At 42.8% G+C, this 16,907-nt stretch overlaps 1 protein-coding gene across 1 annotated transcript; it reads left to right on the top strand.

Moving 5' to 3' along the window:
• Window positions 1–294: 294 nt before the first annotated feature.
• On the top strand, window positions 295–16,634 carry TLR7 (toll like receptor 7). Its single transcript, XM_014573459.3, has 2 exons — window positions 295–499; window positions 8,438–16,634. Exons 1-2 carry the CDS (start codon window positions 497–499, stop codon window positions 11,585–11,587), a joined length of 3,153 nt encoding a protein of 1,050 aa, XP_014428945.2. The 5' UTR covers window positions 295–496; the 3' UTR covers window positions 11,588–16,634.
• The last annotated feature ends 273 nt before the right edge of the window (window positions 16,635–16,907 follow it).

Genomic DNA, 16,907 nt, shown 5'->3' with positions numbered 1-16,907 from the left:
CAATCACCCCCTGAAGGTATGAGAAAGTGAGAGACTGTGTTTAAATAAAGTAGACCATTGGAAAAGGAAGTTATACGGGACCATGGGAAACTTGATAGTGAATTGCTATAAAAAATCTGTGACTTCTTCATGTGCAAATGTGGGACTCTAGGGAAAGGGGTAAATAATATAGGTAAAATCCTGTGCTATATTTATGAGGTAGTAGAGCGTGGACTGGAATAAATGAGGTCTCAAAGGTTTAATTTAAATATATAGCTTTGAGGAAGTGAGTAGCAGCAGCTGTTTCACATGTTATTGATTTCTCAAGTTTCATCTTGACTGAAGAAACAATAGTATCCTACCATTATTCTATTGTCTCAGTGAGTTATGCCATTTTGGGCTTTCTTCTGTACCTGAGTTGAAGCAGTGAGCAGCTCTTTCAAACTGTTAGGTCTCTATTTGATTTGCAGTTTTCGCCAGGGGAAAATCACCTCTAATTCTTGGAAGAACACAGAAAATGGTAGGTTCAGCTTCCATTCAAAGCATGTTCTTAGAACTCTGTGGGACGGGAACTGCAACGTGGGGTGAGAGTGGGATTTTTCAGACTGTATCCTCTTCTCTTCCCTTCCCTTCCCAGCACCAATTTCATAATTTGTCATAATGACTATAGTTGGCATTGTGTAATAACCCCAATCAGGGGACAGATAACATTTGCTCCTACTATTTATAGCAAGTTTAGTACTGTGTACTATGTTAAAAAATATCTTCCAGAATGTTTCAATCCCTTGGATTGCTATTGTCCTTCTATGCTTCAATTATAGTTTGCCTTTAAAATCTGTATGAAATTAAAATCCATTTAGAAAATATCTCCGGCACATTGTTTCTGAGTATTTGATGAATAATATAAGGCAGATGGGATTTGATAGTGTTTATGTAAGTGATAAATGGTCCTTACATTATCATGGACAACCACAAAGTCAAATTATAAAAATGCATACTATAAAATGCTGGCATTTGCTCCTAGAGTGTAGATCCCTTCATCAAATGTTAATCAGGCAGAAAGAGGCACTTTTTGTGATTCCAACAATAGCAACAAACTGGCCATGCAGAAAACAACTGCAAATACAACATGCAAATTCAACATGCCGGCTGTAGCTTCTCTTTTTAATTTCAGTTTTTCTTATTCTGAAAACTTTGACAAATTATTATTGTTAATTCCATTTTCTTTTTACAAAGAACTTGGAAAGACACTATTCTTGTTTGTATTTTAGCAGTCTGTGATGTGGACAAATAATTAAATAAAAATAATTAGGGGTGAGGCCTCAGGGCAAAGTACTAGGCAAAGTCATTTCTACATGTGAGCCCAGCATCATGGCATCATTGGTGCCAGTGTAGACCCTCACAAGTCACACTGTGTCTTAGAATTTGGTCCAGAAAGCTCTGGTGAGACATAATGTTTTTAAGTGGGATGTTAGTGAAGACAGCTTGAAGTGCAATGATTTTCATATGCTGTCATTCATAACGTAATATGTAGTGCATTAGCATTACTATCTTAATAATGATTAAATTGTTAAGATACCAAAGAGCGACACATTCAATAACTAGAATATGAAAAAAATGTATACATATGCAGAAAATAATCTCCCCCAAGATGACAAAGCCTCCCTCAACTTACATATATGCTTCTTCAAAAGTACCTATAGGGAGCCCTCAGCTTGCACAGGCTCTTGGGGTGGTGATGGGGTGGTGCCACAGTCCCAGAAGGGACAGGGTCTGAGGCAGAAAGGGTGGAGGTGAGGCCAGCTAGCCCTCTGCACCATCCAGAGCACTGTGCACTCCACTCCCCATCCCCGGAGTCACACAGACCACCCAGCACAGTGCTCAGTGGCAATTTAAATGGAACTGGTCTCCAGCTGCTGCAAAATTTCTGGGCAACTGCCCTCTTTGCTACCCCTGTCAGTGGGCCTGCGCACCCACCATCAAACCCAAAATCAGCTAAGTTAAGTCACAACCCAATACATTAATCACAACACACCCCCCTTCTTCTCTCAGGACTCTGAGAAGTGTCAAAGCACAGGGTTGAATAAAATGTTTATGTTGTCCACAGTGACCACAGACTCCAACAGCATTTCTGTTACAGCAAGATTTTACAAACCTGAATTTGACTTGAAAGTTCAATGTCAACAAACATACATTAGTCTTTATTAGGGAATGGGGAAGAACCGGCATCCATATGTCCTGTTTTTCTCTTCATCTTGAGATGTGATGGTACCTCTCTGGCAGCTAATCTCCTTGAAATACACCACTCCCACTCCCAGGAGACTTTGAGCTACTCACTATGGGTTCTGAAGCTTCAGGGGGTAGCTGAGTTAGTCTGTACAGGATAAACTTAAAAAACAACAAATAGTTTGGTAGCACTTTAAAGACTAACAAAACATATATGGTATCATGAGCTTCCGTGGGCATAGCCCACTTCTTCAGAGTGTTGGATGTCCGGGACCAAAATAAATAGGGAAGGGGGGTAAGGTGGAAGAGGAAAAATAGGGAGGAGGAACAAGAAGAGGAAGTGGGTAAAAAATATGAAGGGGGAAGCCATTTGGATTGTAAGGAAACACAAATAGTCAATGGCTGTGTCTAGACTGGCCAGTTTTTCCAGAAAATCAGCCGCTTTTCCAGAAAAACTTGCCAGCTGTCTACACTGGCCGCTTGAATTTCCACAAAAGCACTGACTTCCTACTGTAAAAAATCAGTGCTTCTTGCGGAAATACTATTCTGCTCCCGTTCAGGCAAAAGTCCCTTTTGCGCAAACCTTTTGCGCAAAAGGGCCAGTGTAGACAGCTCAGATTTGTTTCCCGCAAAAAAGCCCCGATCGCGAAAATGGCAATCGGGTCTTTTTTGCGGAAAAGCGCGTCTAGATTGGCACGGACGCTTTTCCGCAAAAAGTGCTTTTGTGGAAAAGCGTCCGTGCCAATCTAGATGCTCTGTTCCGAAAATGCTTTTAACGGAAAAGTACCTAAGACTGGATAGTCAAAAGTGGCAGATAAAGACCATCAAATAGCAAAGAACAAAAAGTCTAGTAGTACTTAGCCTAAATGTTTTGTTAGTCTTTATGTCTACATTCGCAGCTTCTTGCGCAAGAATCTGCAGAGTGTCCACACTGCCCGCCCGCTCTTGCGCAAGGAAATTTACAGTACGGCGTGGTAAGAGAGGGCTTCTTGCGCAAGAGCTATGCTCTTTTTTATCAGGTGTAAGCCCTCTTGCGCAGGAGCTCTTGCACAAGAAGGCAGTGTGGATGCTTCGGCAGGGATTTCTTGCACAAGAAAGCCCTATGGCTAAAATGGCCATCAGAGCTTTCTTGCTCAAGAGAGCATCCACACAGCCATGGGCGCTCTTGCGCAAAAGCACAGCTTGCACATGGCAGTGTGGACGTTTTCTTGCGCAAGACTTCTTGCACAAGAACCCTTGCGCAAGATGTTCTTGCGCAAGAAGCCACCAGTGTAGACATAGCCATAGATGGCATCATGATATGCAACCCATTATGGGTTGTCATTAGACATCTTCCCCTGTAATAGTGTTTGTGGAGAAACTCCCACACAATGAGTGACCTCTGTGGCAGACACACCCTAAAATTTTAAAGAGGCAGTACTGAGCCCGAGGCACTACTTGCTTAGCAACCCTGTGTTACAGACTGTGAGCATCTCTACTAGCTCTCATGATTGGGCATAGCCTCAAGTGTCCTGTCCATAGTTCTGGAGAAGACCCTGCTGTCAGTAGAGGAGCAGCTGTTTGTAGCTCACCCTTTTTGGTAGCAATTTTCATTATTCTAATAAATATCATTTATGCATTTACTCATCCCTTATGAAAGTTACCAATGGTTATGTTGAATTTATTAAAGGAACTCCTTAAAATGAAGTGATACATAGGATTATTGAAATTTTTCTCTTGCAACTTTTTAAAAAAATTTAATCTTGTTCAAAGTCTTTCTATTTTCTAGTTAATTTTTAAAAATTATTTCTACCCTCCCTCCATCTCCTTTTTTCTTCTTCCTTCACCATCTCCATTGTTTATTAATGAAAAATATTGAGTTGGTGTGTGGGTGATTTTTTAAAATTGCTCCTCTGCAGATTACCATTTGTCTACCCTTATTATTCCATTATTCATTGTTCTCATCTAAATCATGAGTTCTCAGCCTGGGGGTTGCAACCAATTTCTCTTACTCTGTAGCTAGATGTAAGTGTGGGAGGATTCTGGCTTGCTTTTTTAAAAATTTATTTTATATTGTCAAATGGAGTCACGGTATGGGAAAGGTTGAGCAATTAGATAACTGATCTTAACCTTATGTAAAAATAAATGAAATTTGTCTCATTGACATAAAACTCCTAGGACATTATGTAGATCAGGTAAATGACTTTTTATGTTCATACTTTTGTACTGAAGCTTTATATTGGAAAATTGATAGAATAAATCTCCTGAAGTTCTTAAACCAACTGTTGATCTCAGAACAGAAATGCAGTGTCATATGAGCTCTGAACCATCTGTTTCTTGTTGTTGGTCTCCTTTAAATTCTTGTCAACTCCTTTGTATATATCTGGGGCTCTTTTAGGTAATAAAGAAATACAAAATGACCAGGGCAGGGGAGCAGCAGGGAAACAACTTAGTGGGCATATCATATATAATATGAAGACCTAAATAGTTAAAATGTCTGTGTTACCAATTGTGTCTGAATTAGTATACAACAGCACTTTCACAGACTTTCAGTCTAACAGGTGGCTTGTAATAACAAAAAGATGTTCACATGCTCAAACAGTAATGAAGAAACACTTGGACATACTTAGTGGCAGCTGTTTAAGCATCTGATTTTCAGTGTAATTAGCTGCTTAATTGAGCATCCACATTTACTCAAGACATTCCCTTGAGTAATCAATTATGATTCATTAAAAAGCGCTATGTGTAATGTTTTGTTCTCCATTTCTTATGCATCAAAGTAATGAGGGAGAAATTTTAATTCTTAATATTTTTTAAAATGTTCATGGAATGTATTGATCAATTAAAAAAATTCCAGATAAAAACTAGTCTCAAAATAACACAGTAAATAGGGTTATAATTGTATTGAAATTCAAGTGATTGACAACTTCAGCAGAGAATTTTACTTGAACCAAAAAACAGTGACAGAACATAAAAGAAGGAAATATCTATTGAGAAAGGTTATTTACCCATTCTTCTCCCCTTCCCCCCATACAACTATACATGAAAAGAGTAGCCAAAATCACAATGGCAGGTGTGAAAACAGAGCTCACTTTAGGAGATTCTCTGACTTGAAATGACTGTGGGTTTGGACTTTCTTATTTAGCTATGATTATTTGTTAAAGGCACACAGCCAACTTACAATTATAACTTTGCTGGATCCTTTTTAACCTATTATTTTTATAGCAACGCCTTAAATTACAGATCTGAATTTTCAAAAGTAGATAATGATTTTGTTCAATAGTATAGTATAGTATAGGTTTGATGTAAAGGTTGCTGAGCACCTACCTGCTGAAAAACAGGCCCCTTTAACATGTTGCGAGTTAGATGCCCAAGTCACTAGTCGTTTTGAAAATTTGCCATTTGAGTACATGGAGACTTTAGTGTATGGCAAGCCAGGGTCTGACTACGTAGTGCACTAACCTTCTGCACACAAAGATTGTTGAGTGGATCCTGCTCACTGCTGGCCCTAGACCTGGGTGAGAAGGGCAGCTGCCCAGGGCAATGTGCTGATGGGGGTGCATATGAATAGCATCAAGTGACCTTACCTGGGGCCAGCTAGCTAAGCAGGAAGGGAAGCACCGCAGCCAGTTCAGCCAGGATTTGGGAGGACAGAGGCACTCACTGTCTCAGGTAAATCCTTTGCTCTGGTGGGAGCAGCCAAAGGGTGGGTGCCAGAGGGGCTCCCCTTTCTCCCTGGGATAGAGGGCTCCCTATAGAAGCCATGTGACTAGAGGTTGGGGCAGGCTGTGCTGGAAGAGGCTTGGAGTGGGCTGCTGAGTTTGCTGGGGATTGAAGCAGTGTGTGTGTGTGCAGCTTCTCTCTGTGTTCTGGCTGGGATTTGGAGCAGGATGTGTGTTAGTGTGGAGCAGGTTGGGGTCCACATCCTCCCTTTCTTCCCCTCTCCCCCACAGGAGCTCCATATGGGAACTGAGGGGGAGGGCTCGGCTACTAGCTGGGGAGGGGAGTATGACACTTGAGTTGTTGGGGGGGACCTTTAAATTGTGCCCCCCCTCAGCAGTTGGTCCGGTCCTTCTGATTCCCTGGCTGGCTCAGAAGTTTTGTTTACTTTTTGGGGGTTTGGTGGGGGGGCTGCTGCTGCTGCTGCTGCTGCTCCCCCAATGTGAGACAGGTGGGTGGGTGCATAGGAGATAGTGAGTGTTACTGAAATCAGCTCTCCCATGTGCCCCCTACTAAAGGGAGAGGGAATGGGTCACAGCGGATGGTGTCTGGCTGGCTGGCTGAAACACATACCTTTCATTCAACTCGTGATCACTACCCACAACCTCAGGTTTTGTTTTGCTTTCACCACACGTTGTACTTAACAGTATGCTGAAGTTTCTCAGGGCAGAGAGCTTTGTCAAAGCTGTTTGTTGGGCACTGTGTTGTTTTTGCGTCAAGATTAAGAATAAGGATATTTTCTTTGCTCCCATCTTAACCTGCAAACCTTCTTCATGCTCTGGAAGTCACTCAGGTTCCTAATGTTACAATCTGAAGATAAGGTGTGATTGTTGTGATCTGCAATTTCAGTGAGGTCCTTAAACTCAGCAGGAACTCAGTGGGAATATAGACTCTGCCCCATCCCCTTCTGTAATGCTTCACCCCTGCTGCTCTGGTTTATAAAAAGACTTGGCATTGCCAAGGTGCAGGGAGCCACTGGGCCCTGGCGAGCCAGATGTGACTCTCAGCCAGCAGGTAGATCAGAAGGTTTCTTGGTTTGCAGGGATACAGCTGTGACTAGCCCTGTTGTTAACACAGGAACCAGGAGCAGCCAGTAGAACCCATCTGGGGGAGAAGGGGCTCTGGGCCCTGTTCCTCCATCCAGCTCCGAGCCCTCTCAGGCTGTGTCTAGACTACATGCCTCTGTCGGCAGAGGCATGTAGATTAGACAGATAGGCAAAGGCAAATGAAGCCACGATTTAAATGATCGCGGCTTCATTTACATTTACATGGCTGCCGCGCTGAGCCGACAAACAGCTGATCAGCTGTTTGTCGGCTCGCGCGCTAGCCTGGACGTTCCCCTGCTGACATCAAAGCCCTTTGTCGGCAGCCCTGTTATTCCTCGTGGAATGAGGTTTACCGGGGCTGCCGACAAAGGGCTTTGATGTCGACAGGGGGAACGTCCAGACTATCGCGCTGATCAGCTGTTTGTCGGCTCAGCGCGGCAGCCATGTAAATGTAAATGAAGCCACGATCATTTAAATCGCGGCTTCATTTGCCTTTGCCAAAAAAACAAATCTACATGCCTCTGCCGACAGAGACATGTAGTTTAGACGTACCCTCAGAATAAACCCACATCCTCTGCAGCCTGTTCCCTGTCTGCAGGCAGCCCTGCTTCCTCCTTTGTTGGGCTTCCTGGGCAAAAAGTGTCACTTCATCACACTCCTTCTCAGACTCAGACTGATGGGCTGCAGTCAGTCTCAGTGAGTCACACCTGCAATTCCCATCCCCCTCTAGACAGCAGAGCAGTGCCCAGGGAAACTGAAGGGCAAGTGTCCCACCCGGGTTTTTTTAACCCACTGTTTCATTCCACAGTCTGATGCCATTCAAAAACAGCAGCCTGACTTCTGTGTGTCATATCTGGGGAAAGATATTTAATCTAAAATAATCCATTCTCCATGTAGCTCTTAAAGGAAGGGCTTGGTCAAGAAGGACCGTGACAACTCCCTTTGCAAGAGGGAGGAGGGGGGAGACAATAGACCAGCACTCAAGGGAGCAAGGGACCGAGCAGTTTCCAAGGGAAATGAGGGGGCATCATGCCCAGGGTGGGGAAGGGGACAGGGGCACCAAAATGCAAGTTTGCTCAGGAAACCATTTTCCTTAAGGCCAGCCCCGATCCTGCTACCACACACTGAAAGCTCAGTAGTGTGCAGCAGTAGAACAAAGCCTTGAATGTGTGGTAAGCTGTACAAATGGCCAGTTACTGCACAGCTGGCTTGCATGCAGTGATGTGATTTGCCGCCTACTAAGTCTCTGGACCTACATGAGTATAATGTACCTTTGCATGGAAATGGAGATTAACCCAAGTGAATTCCCAGGCATTTTCATTCAATTTTATTTTCACATCACTTTTGTGTATGTTCTCTAATTATCTTTAGTGCTTTTTGAATAGAAAATTTTGGGATCCAATATTTAATAGCTAAAAGAGAAAAATAATTGTCCCTATATATTGCAGCTGTGCTAAATCCATGTGTATTTCTTTCCTTCTTTTCAGGCTTTTCTCACATGGCCCTCAAACAGATTGCACTTCCTCTTGCTCTTCCTGTTCTCCAAGCTGCTGTCTGCTAGATGGTTTCCTAAAAGTTTACCCTGTGATGTGAAAGTAGAAGCTTCAAAAAACAACGTGATAGTGGACTGCAGCGATCGTCACCTCACTGAACTCCCACACGGGATTCCTCTTAACACCACCAATCTGACTCTCACTATTAACCATATTCCAAATATTTACCCAACATCCTTTGTCCATCTTGAGAGTCTTGTGGAGATTGATTTTAGGTGCAACTGTGTGCCTGTTCGACTGGGACCAAAGGACCGTGTGTGCATCAAGCCACTGCAAGTCCAGAACAGCAGTTTTGCCACTCTCACAAAGTTAGAGTCATTGTACTTGGATGGAAACCAACTATCAGAAATACCTCGGGGCCTTCCTCCTAATCTACGCCTGCTGAGCCTTGAAGCAAACAGCATTTTTTCCATCACAAAAGAGAATTTGTCAGAACTTGGAAACATAGAAATGTTGTACCTTGGACAGAACTGCTATTACCGTAATCCATGCAATGTTTCATTTGGAATTGAAGCAGCAGCCTTCCAGGACTTAAGAAAGTTAACAGTATTGTCCCTGAAAGCCAATAATTTAACTCACATTCCACACAATTTGTCATCCAGTTTAAAGGAACTGTACCTTTACAATAATGTGATTCAAAAAGTTCAGGAGGAGGATTTAAATCACCTTTACAATTTGGAAATTCTTGATTTAAGTGGCAATTGCCCTCGTTGTTACAATGCCCCATTTCCATGTACTCCATGCCCAAATAAAGCCCCAATTTGGATCCATCACAAGGCCTTTGATGCCTTAAAACAATTAAAAACTCTGCGCCTTCACAGTAACTCCCTCCAAACTGTACCCAGTAGCTGGTTTAAGAACACCAAGAATCTCAAAATGCTTGACCTTTCTCAGAATTTCCTGGCCAAAGAAATTGGAGAAGCTCATTTTTTGAACTTTATCCCCAACCTTGTGGAGCTGGATCTGTCCTTTAATTTTGAACTTCAGGTCTATTCTTCATTTTTGAACCTGTCTAAAGCATTTTCATCTCTTACACACCTGGAAATCCTGAGGATTAAGGGTTATGTCTTCAGAGAATTAAATCAAGAACACCTAAATCCATTACTTCATCTTAGAAATTTGACAGTTTTGGACCTAGGAACTAATTTTATCAAAGTTGCTAACCTAAATATATTTAAAAAATTCCCAGCTCTAAAAATCATAGACCTCTCAGTAAATAAAATATCTCCTTCTTCAGGTGAATTCAATTATCATGGTTTTTGTTCTGTCCCCACAGCTTCAGCAGACCACTACAAAAGCCAAATGCTGCAGAACATGCATTATTTCAGATATGATGAGTATGGACGAAGCTGTAAGTCTAAAGACAAAGAGTCTGAGTCCTTCGAACCTTTTGTCAATGAGGAGTGCCTCGGTTATGGGGAAACTCTGGATTTAAGCAGAAATAACATATTCTTTATCAACCCCTTTGATTTCCTGCACCTCAATTTCCTCAAATGCCTCAACTTGTCAGGTAATGCTATTAGCCAGACTTTGAATGGAAGTGAGTTCCAACCTCTGTCTGGACTGAAATATCTTGATTTTTCTAACAACCGGATTGATTTGCTATATTCAACTGCCTTCCAGGAACTGAAACATTTGGAAATTCTAGACCTGAGTGATAACAAACATTATTTTCTGGCAGAAGGTATTACGCACATGCTTGATTTTACAAAGAATTTGACCTTTCTGAAGAAGCTGATGATGAACGGGAATGAAATTTCTACCTCTACTAACCCAGGGATGGAAAGTCATTCTCTTCAGACTTTGGAATTCAAAGGAAATCACTTAGATGTGTTATGGAGGGATGGGGATACTAGATACTTGTCATTTTTCAAGAATCTAACCAACCTAGTGCAACTGGACATTTCCTACAACTCTCTGAGTTTTTTGCCTCCTGGTGTCTTTGAAGGTATGCCTCCAAGGCTCAAGATACTCATCTTAACCAACAACAAGCTGATGTCTTTCAACTGGGGGAAACTCCACTTTTTGGAGCATTTGGAAACCTTGGATCTTAGCAACAACTTTCTGAGTACCGTCCCACGGGTGCTTTCCAATTGCTCAGCAACCCTCAACAAACTGATACTACAAAACAATAGGATCCGCCGGCTGACTAAGTACTTTCTTAGAGATGCTTTCCAGTTAAAATACTTGGACCTCAGCTCCAACAAAATCCAAATCATTAAGAAATCTAGCTTCCCAGAGAATATCATCGGCCATCTGGAGAGGTTACTTTTAAATGGCAACCCTTTCAAGTGCATTTGTGATGCTGTGTGGTTTGTTTGGTGGATCAACCAGACTGAGGTTACGATTCCTCTGCTGGCCACTGATGTGACCTGTGCAGGGCCAGGAGCACATAAAGGTAAGAGTGTGATTTTCTTGGATCTGTATACCTGCGAATTGGACTCCTCCCATGTGATCCTGTACTCCGTGTCCGCATCGGCCATCCTGTGTCTGATGGTGTTCACAGTAACAAGTCACCTCTATTTCTGGGATGTGTGGTACAGTTACCATTTCTGCACTGCCAAGTTCAGAGGCTATCGGCGTTTACGTTCACCAGAAATGTGCTATGATGCTTTTATTTCCTATGATAACAAAGACCCAGCTGTAGCTGAATGGGTCTTGAAAGAATTAGTTGAAAATCTGGAACACCAAAACGATAAACAATTCAATTTGTGTTTGGAAGAAAGAGATTGGTTGCCAGGGCAGCCAGTTTTGGACAACCTTTCCCAGAGCATACAACTAAGCAGGAAAACCATATTTGTGCTGACTAACAAGTACATAACAAATGGTAACTTTAAGACCGCATTTTACATGGCCCATCAGAGGCTTATGGATGAAAAAATGGACGTGATTATCTTAATATTTCTTGAGAAAACTCTGAAGAAGTCTAGGTACCTTCGGCTGAGGAAGAGGCTGTGCAGCAGCTCTGTCTTAGAGTGGCCAACTAATCCTCGTTCCCAATGTTATTTCTGGCAATGCCTAAAAAATGCATTAGCAACAGGCAATGACATGACTTACAACAAACTGTTCCAAGAAATTGTATAGCTCTACCTCTCCCTTTAAAATCTTAGTACGATACTAAGTAAACTGTATGACACTGAATCTCAAATTTTATTGAAGAAGGTTTCAAAGCATGGGAAATAACTTAAGCCTGACATTCTATAGAAAGTTTAATGTGTTAAATGTACAGTATGGTAAAGACAAGTATTTTAGACAGCCCTACATTTAACCATCAATACGTGCCAACTAGGCTGTCTCAATGACATGCACCTTACCCAACACTCATTGCAACTCACAGAGATAAGATGCACTCAAATATGGAACAGAATCATAGCTTCCAGTTGTTAGGTCAGTGGAGGCTGAGAGCATCTCCTGTAGGTCGGTTTAAATATCTCTGAGACCATTTTCTTGTGTTAGTGTAGTACATGGCCTATGAGGAGGAGGTTGGCTGATCGTAAAGCTGCTGCTGTTGGGATCATTGTTAGATGAAATCGGATTCACGTATAAAACTGTAGCTCTTCAGCTCAATGCAGCACCAGACTCTACCAGAACAAGTGCAAAACCTTTAGTGCAGTTTCACTGCTACGATGATGAATACTCCCCACAACACATGGTTCAGGGTCCAGGGCCCCACACATGCCCATTACGATATCTGGTACCTCTTCCAGGGCACTAGCTGCCCCGATAACAACTATGTGGGTGAAACCAGACAATCGTTGTGCTCTGCGGGGACTCACACTGAAAAATGATGAAAGACAAAAACACCCCGTTACTTGTGGAACATGGGAACAATCATGCTACATCCGACCTCTCCGGCCTCATTCTCAAAGGGATCCTGCACAACAGCTTCAAGAGACGAGCCTGGGAGTTTAAATTCATAACTTTGCTAGACACTAAAAGCCATGGACTGAATCAAACATTGTATTTATGGATTATTACAACAATCTATTAGCCACTAACAACCCCTTCCCTTCCTGGGGTGCCTTTTTTCCTCCTCACTTTCTTTCCCCTCTAGCTCCTGCAATGAGAGGAGGGCTGTTAACAGGGCACTTCATCTTGAATGGTCCCTTAAAATGTATGTTAACTACTTATGCTATACAGTCTATTCCATCTTGAATTTAGCAATGGCACTCTGAGTATGTTTCCCAGACTGGAAGAAGAGCTATGTCTAAGCTTAAAAGCTCCACTCTCCCACTAACAGAAGTTGGGTAAACAAACAAAAATTACCTCACCCATCTTGTCTCTCTAACTTCCTGGCACTGATATGGCTACAATACTCTATACATGTTGTATAATAAAATGTGCAGGAGATTATTCTGCCAAAGGAAGCTGTGCTTAGTGGCTTTTTCTACAACGCTGTTCCATAGCATGCCATATAAGTGAAATGGCCTCCCATTTCTGAGTACAGGAGAAGTGGGGCAGGAATTGAAGATTCTTATAACTCTACTCACTCCTGCCTCCTATTTTCACTTAACAATGGTGCTGGAGAGACAAAATGCTTTGTTTCCACTTGCTTTGGGCTAGTGGCACCTAGGCCTCTGTCTTCAGACCTGTCCTACATCACGGAGAGAATGAGAAGACATTTCTGTCTTTCTCTCCCCTATATCATTCAGATGGAGGCCACATGAATGATGTGGAGAATAAGGGTAAATAAGGATGGTGTTCCACAAATGTTGGTTAGAGTTGTGTAGGTGATTCCCAGACACAACACATGAGCAGTAATAAGCAAAAGTCAGGAGTGATGGGGTGTGGCGGTGCCCATACACATTTCTGGGTCTACTGTGCTCTGCCCTGAAAAGAGATCAGTGCTCCTCCTCTCCAGTGAATTAACTATAGAGTGAGCCAGAGCTCATTGTCTATGCATGAATCATTGCAGGAGTAACAAATAACAGCCTTCACATTGCACCATCCTCTCATGAACGCCCTCAGACTCCCACACCAAATACACAGACGCGTGGGTTAAGAGAAGACAAATGCCAGGATCTGTGCACTCCCTTCCTGCGCATTATTGGATACCCTATAATATTTGTGTATGCAATCGAATCCATGTTGTTTACTAACAGACATTCTTTACTCAACTCATATTCAATCCTCCCTCCATCTACAAATGTGGAAAGTTCCGCATTCTAAATAGTACCCCATTTCCCCATTGTACTAACAAGCCTCTTATTACATGTTGTGATTATGCCATTCAGTTACACCACAGAAGATTTTTTTTAAAGTAGGTTGTGAGGAAAGGAAATGGCTCCTATCCAACCTTAGCTGGAAAGGGGAGGTGGTTAAGAACAGAACCAGCTGTGAATAACTTAAGAAAAAAAGAAAACTAACCCACATCCTCCTTCTCTCCATTTCCATTCTTGCATCTGGAGAATTAAAGTTAGTTTATAAAAAAACAACGAATGGTCCTGCTGCACCTTAGAGACTAACAAAAAATGTAGGTAGTGTCATGAACTTTTGTGGGCACAACCCATTTCTTCAGATGAATGGAGAAAGGGGTCCAGAGGTACAAATAAATGACTTACCAACCAATTTAGATGGAGCAACAGTCCATGCTGTTCTCAGACTCCTCATGGAATTAAACGCAGACTGAGCATGGGCTTACATTTGGGTCCCATTCTGAAGGTGATCATTGCAAACACAAGATCTAAAGACTTTACAAAATGCATCAAGTACGAGATAGTAACTACCAGAAAAAAGTATCTGGACCCAAACCCTCAAAGGAATATAGATCCTAGTGCCTATGGGAGTTAAGCACCTAAATAACGTTGAGGATCTGGGCCTTGTCACTGTCCTGGTGAGTCTTAGCCCAATCTAACCCCTGCTTGTGAGGGGCAAAAAGGGAAATACATGTAATTATATGCAACAGATAGTAAATGTCCTAAATGGTTTAGATCTTGGCTACCTCAGAGAACTTCTCTAATGGAGAAGACAGTGAAGATCAGTTGAGTAGTTAAGTTAACAGCCCTCTGCCTTAGCTGTAAGCGGTCCTCAGCATGGAACTTGCTTACTCTGGTGTTCTACCAGAGCCAGATTCACAAATGGACTTAGGCACCTAAATCAATGTTTAGATGCCACTGGCATTTGCAAAACCCCAGCTTGGCTGCTGTTTGACCTTGTAGACATGTATATTAACTCCTTGCCTGAATGTTCACTGTAAAAATTCCTCAGGTACCTATATGTTTGCCTCTGACCATGCACACTGCTGCCTCTCACTAACTGATGAGATGCCAACTGTGCAGTGTAACCCACAACCCAGGGGAAGCTAGGCATTCCACCACCTAACCCACTTAGGACCCATTAAGAATTCAGGAGAAGGAAGTGTATATTTTATAACTTATTCCAGTGGTTAGAAAACTTAGTCAGGCTGTGGGAGACCCAATTCAAACTCTCTGCATCTGTGACACATGTTGCAACTGTACACATTAGTGGTGGGAAGCATTTGGTGATGAATGTCTGAATGGTTTACATAACAATGTGGGCTAGTGATGTGTGTAACTCCAACAATGCTACTGGAACTAGAAATAGGCTGGGATAATTAAGATGAATCACTTCCAGAGAGATGCCACTTTTGGGGGAGGCTGACCTATACAAATTGAAGCTGGGTTTTCCAGAGCCCAACAAAAAATAAAAAGTGTAAGTTTAACCCAGTGTTTCTTAAACTTTTTAAGACCGAGCAACACCAAACAATATTTTTTTTAATAAGGAACACCAAGATTTTTTGTAGAGCAAAACCAAACAAACAAAAAAGGTGTGTGTGTGTAGGGGGGGGGGGGAGTTATTGATTCCTCCCCTTCCCAAAAAAAAGGCTTGTGGGAGGGAAGTTATTGAGGGGAAAAAAAAGTCACCTGCCCCTGTAAGGGTGGCCATTTTGAACTCTGTTGTTCTCTGTGGCAAACCTCCAACTGCCTCATGGCACATCGGAACACAGTTTAAGAAACATCGGTTTAAATTAATGTGGCGCCTTTTTTCTGACCTGGCAAATAGACAGGATTGTCTGGGCAAGTGCAGGGATGGGGCAAATCTTGCAGAAGTGTTGGAAAGACTTTGGCCTATTAGGGCTCCCCAAGATGGGTGGCAAACTTTCAGCATGTATACATGGACTTTTATTGTTTTTATGTATGGTTTCTGTGCAACCTTTTAACCATAAGAATAAATGAAGTTGCGTAGAAAGTGGCTACTGATAACTACTGGCAATACATGGGTATAGCCCTTAGAGAGAACGCAATGAACAGGTACTGGCTGTTAAGCAGACTTGCTTGCTGGGGGTATCACAGCATAAGGCCTGGTCTTCACTACATAGTTAAGTTTATGTAAGGCAGCTTACACTGTCCTAATTACATCAATGTGTGCACTACAGCCTTGTTCTGCCAATGTAAGTGCCTGGCTATACTGATATAACTCCATCTCCATGAGAGGCACAGCATTACTGTCAGTGTAGGGCGACACCGTGTCTGTGTAGTCACTGCCTTACTTGCATTGACTGCTGGTTGTCTTGTCAATTTCAGGGCTCCATAGAAGAGCTGTGAAATTGACAAGAAAGCTGGGCAGCCAGAGTCTGGCTGCCCCTGGCTGCCCACTCACAGCCGGGGCTCTGGCTTACAGTCCCTACACTGTACCTCTTCAGTCGGTGGAAGCACTCCAGGTGAGGACACACAGCACCAACAGAAGGAGGGTAGTGGGGACATGAGCCACATTGTCCTATGAGTGACCATCATTGAGCTGTCAGCAACCGAACATAAGCTGACATAACTCTGTAGGGTAGACATGCCTTAAGGCAGCTGTGTGGCCTTAATTCCTGGTTAGAAGGCAGAGAGAAGGTTCCTCACCCAGAGATGGCCTGTACATGCCAAGAGTGAGGGGGGAGGCAGAATGAAGGAAGTGACTTCAGCAGATGTTCCTGAACAATGCCCAGTCTGTTTGAGCATGATCAGGAGAAGCCAAACAAAAACTCTGGTTGGTGACCTGACCCCACATGTCACCTCTGGCTCTACCCCTTTCCCCCCTCCTTCCAGAGAGACAATGGCTGGGAACAGGATACTTTAAACGGAGGGGGGAAATCATGTGTGGTTATACTGAAACTGTGACATCAGTGCTGCCCCAACTGTCCTATAGCTGTGTCATACCTGCCTCTCCTCGTTCACTGTATGGGGTCTAACTCAGGCTTTGTGACTCCCAGTGAGTTTCATGCATGTAAGAAGAGGCATTGCAACATAATGCCTCAGCACCTTTTTGAATCTGACTCCCAGTGGCTGACTTTATTTACCTTCAGGTCACATTGCAAAGCATTCCCCCCCCCCCAAAAAAGATAGTTAATGATGATACAGATTTTGATTCTTTGAAGTCAGTTGGCTTTAATGTGGAAGTA

This window comes from Pelodiscus sinensis, chromosome 1 (genome assembly GCF_049634645.1).
Source record: "Pelodiscus sinensis isolate JC-2024 chromosome 1, ASM4963464v1, whole genome shotgun sequence".
Classification (NCBI taxonomy): Eukaryota; Metazoa; Chordata; order Testudines; family Trionychidae; genus Pelodiscus; species Pelodiscus sinensis.
Note: the sequence above shows the minus strand (reverse complement) of the source record. Positions and strands in the feature narration are given on the sequence as shown.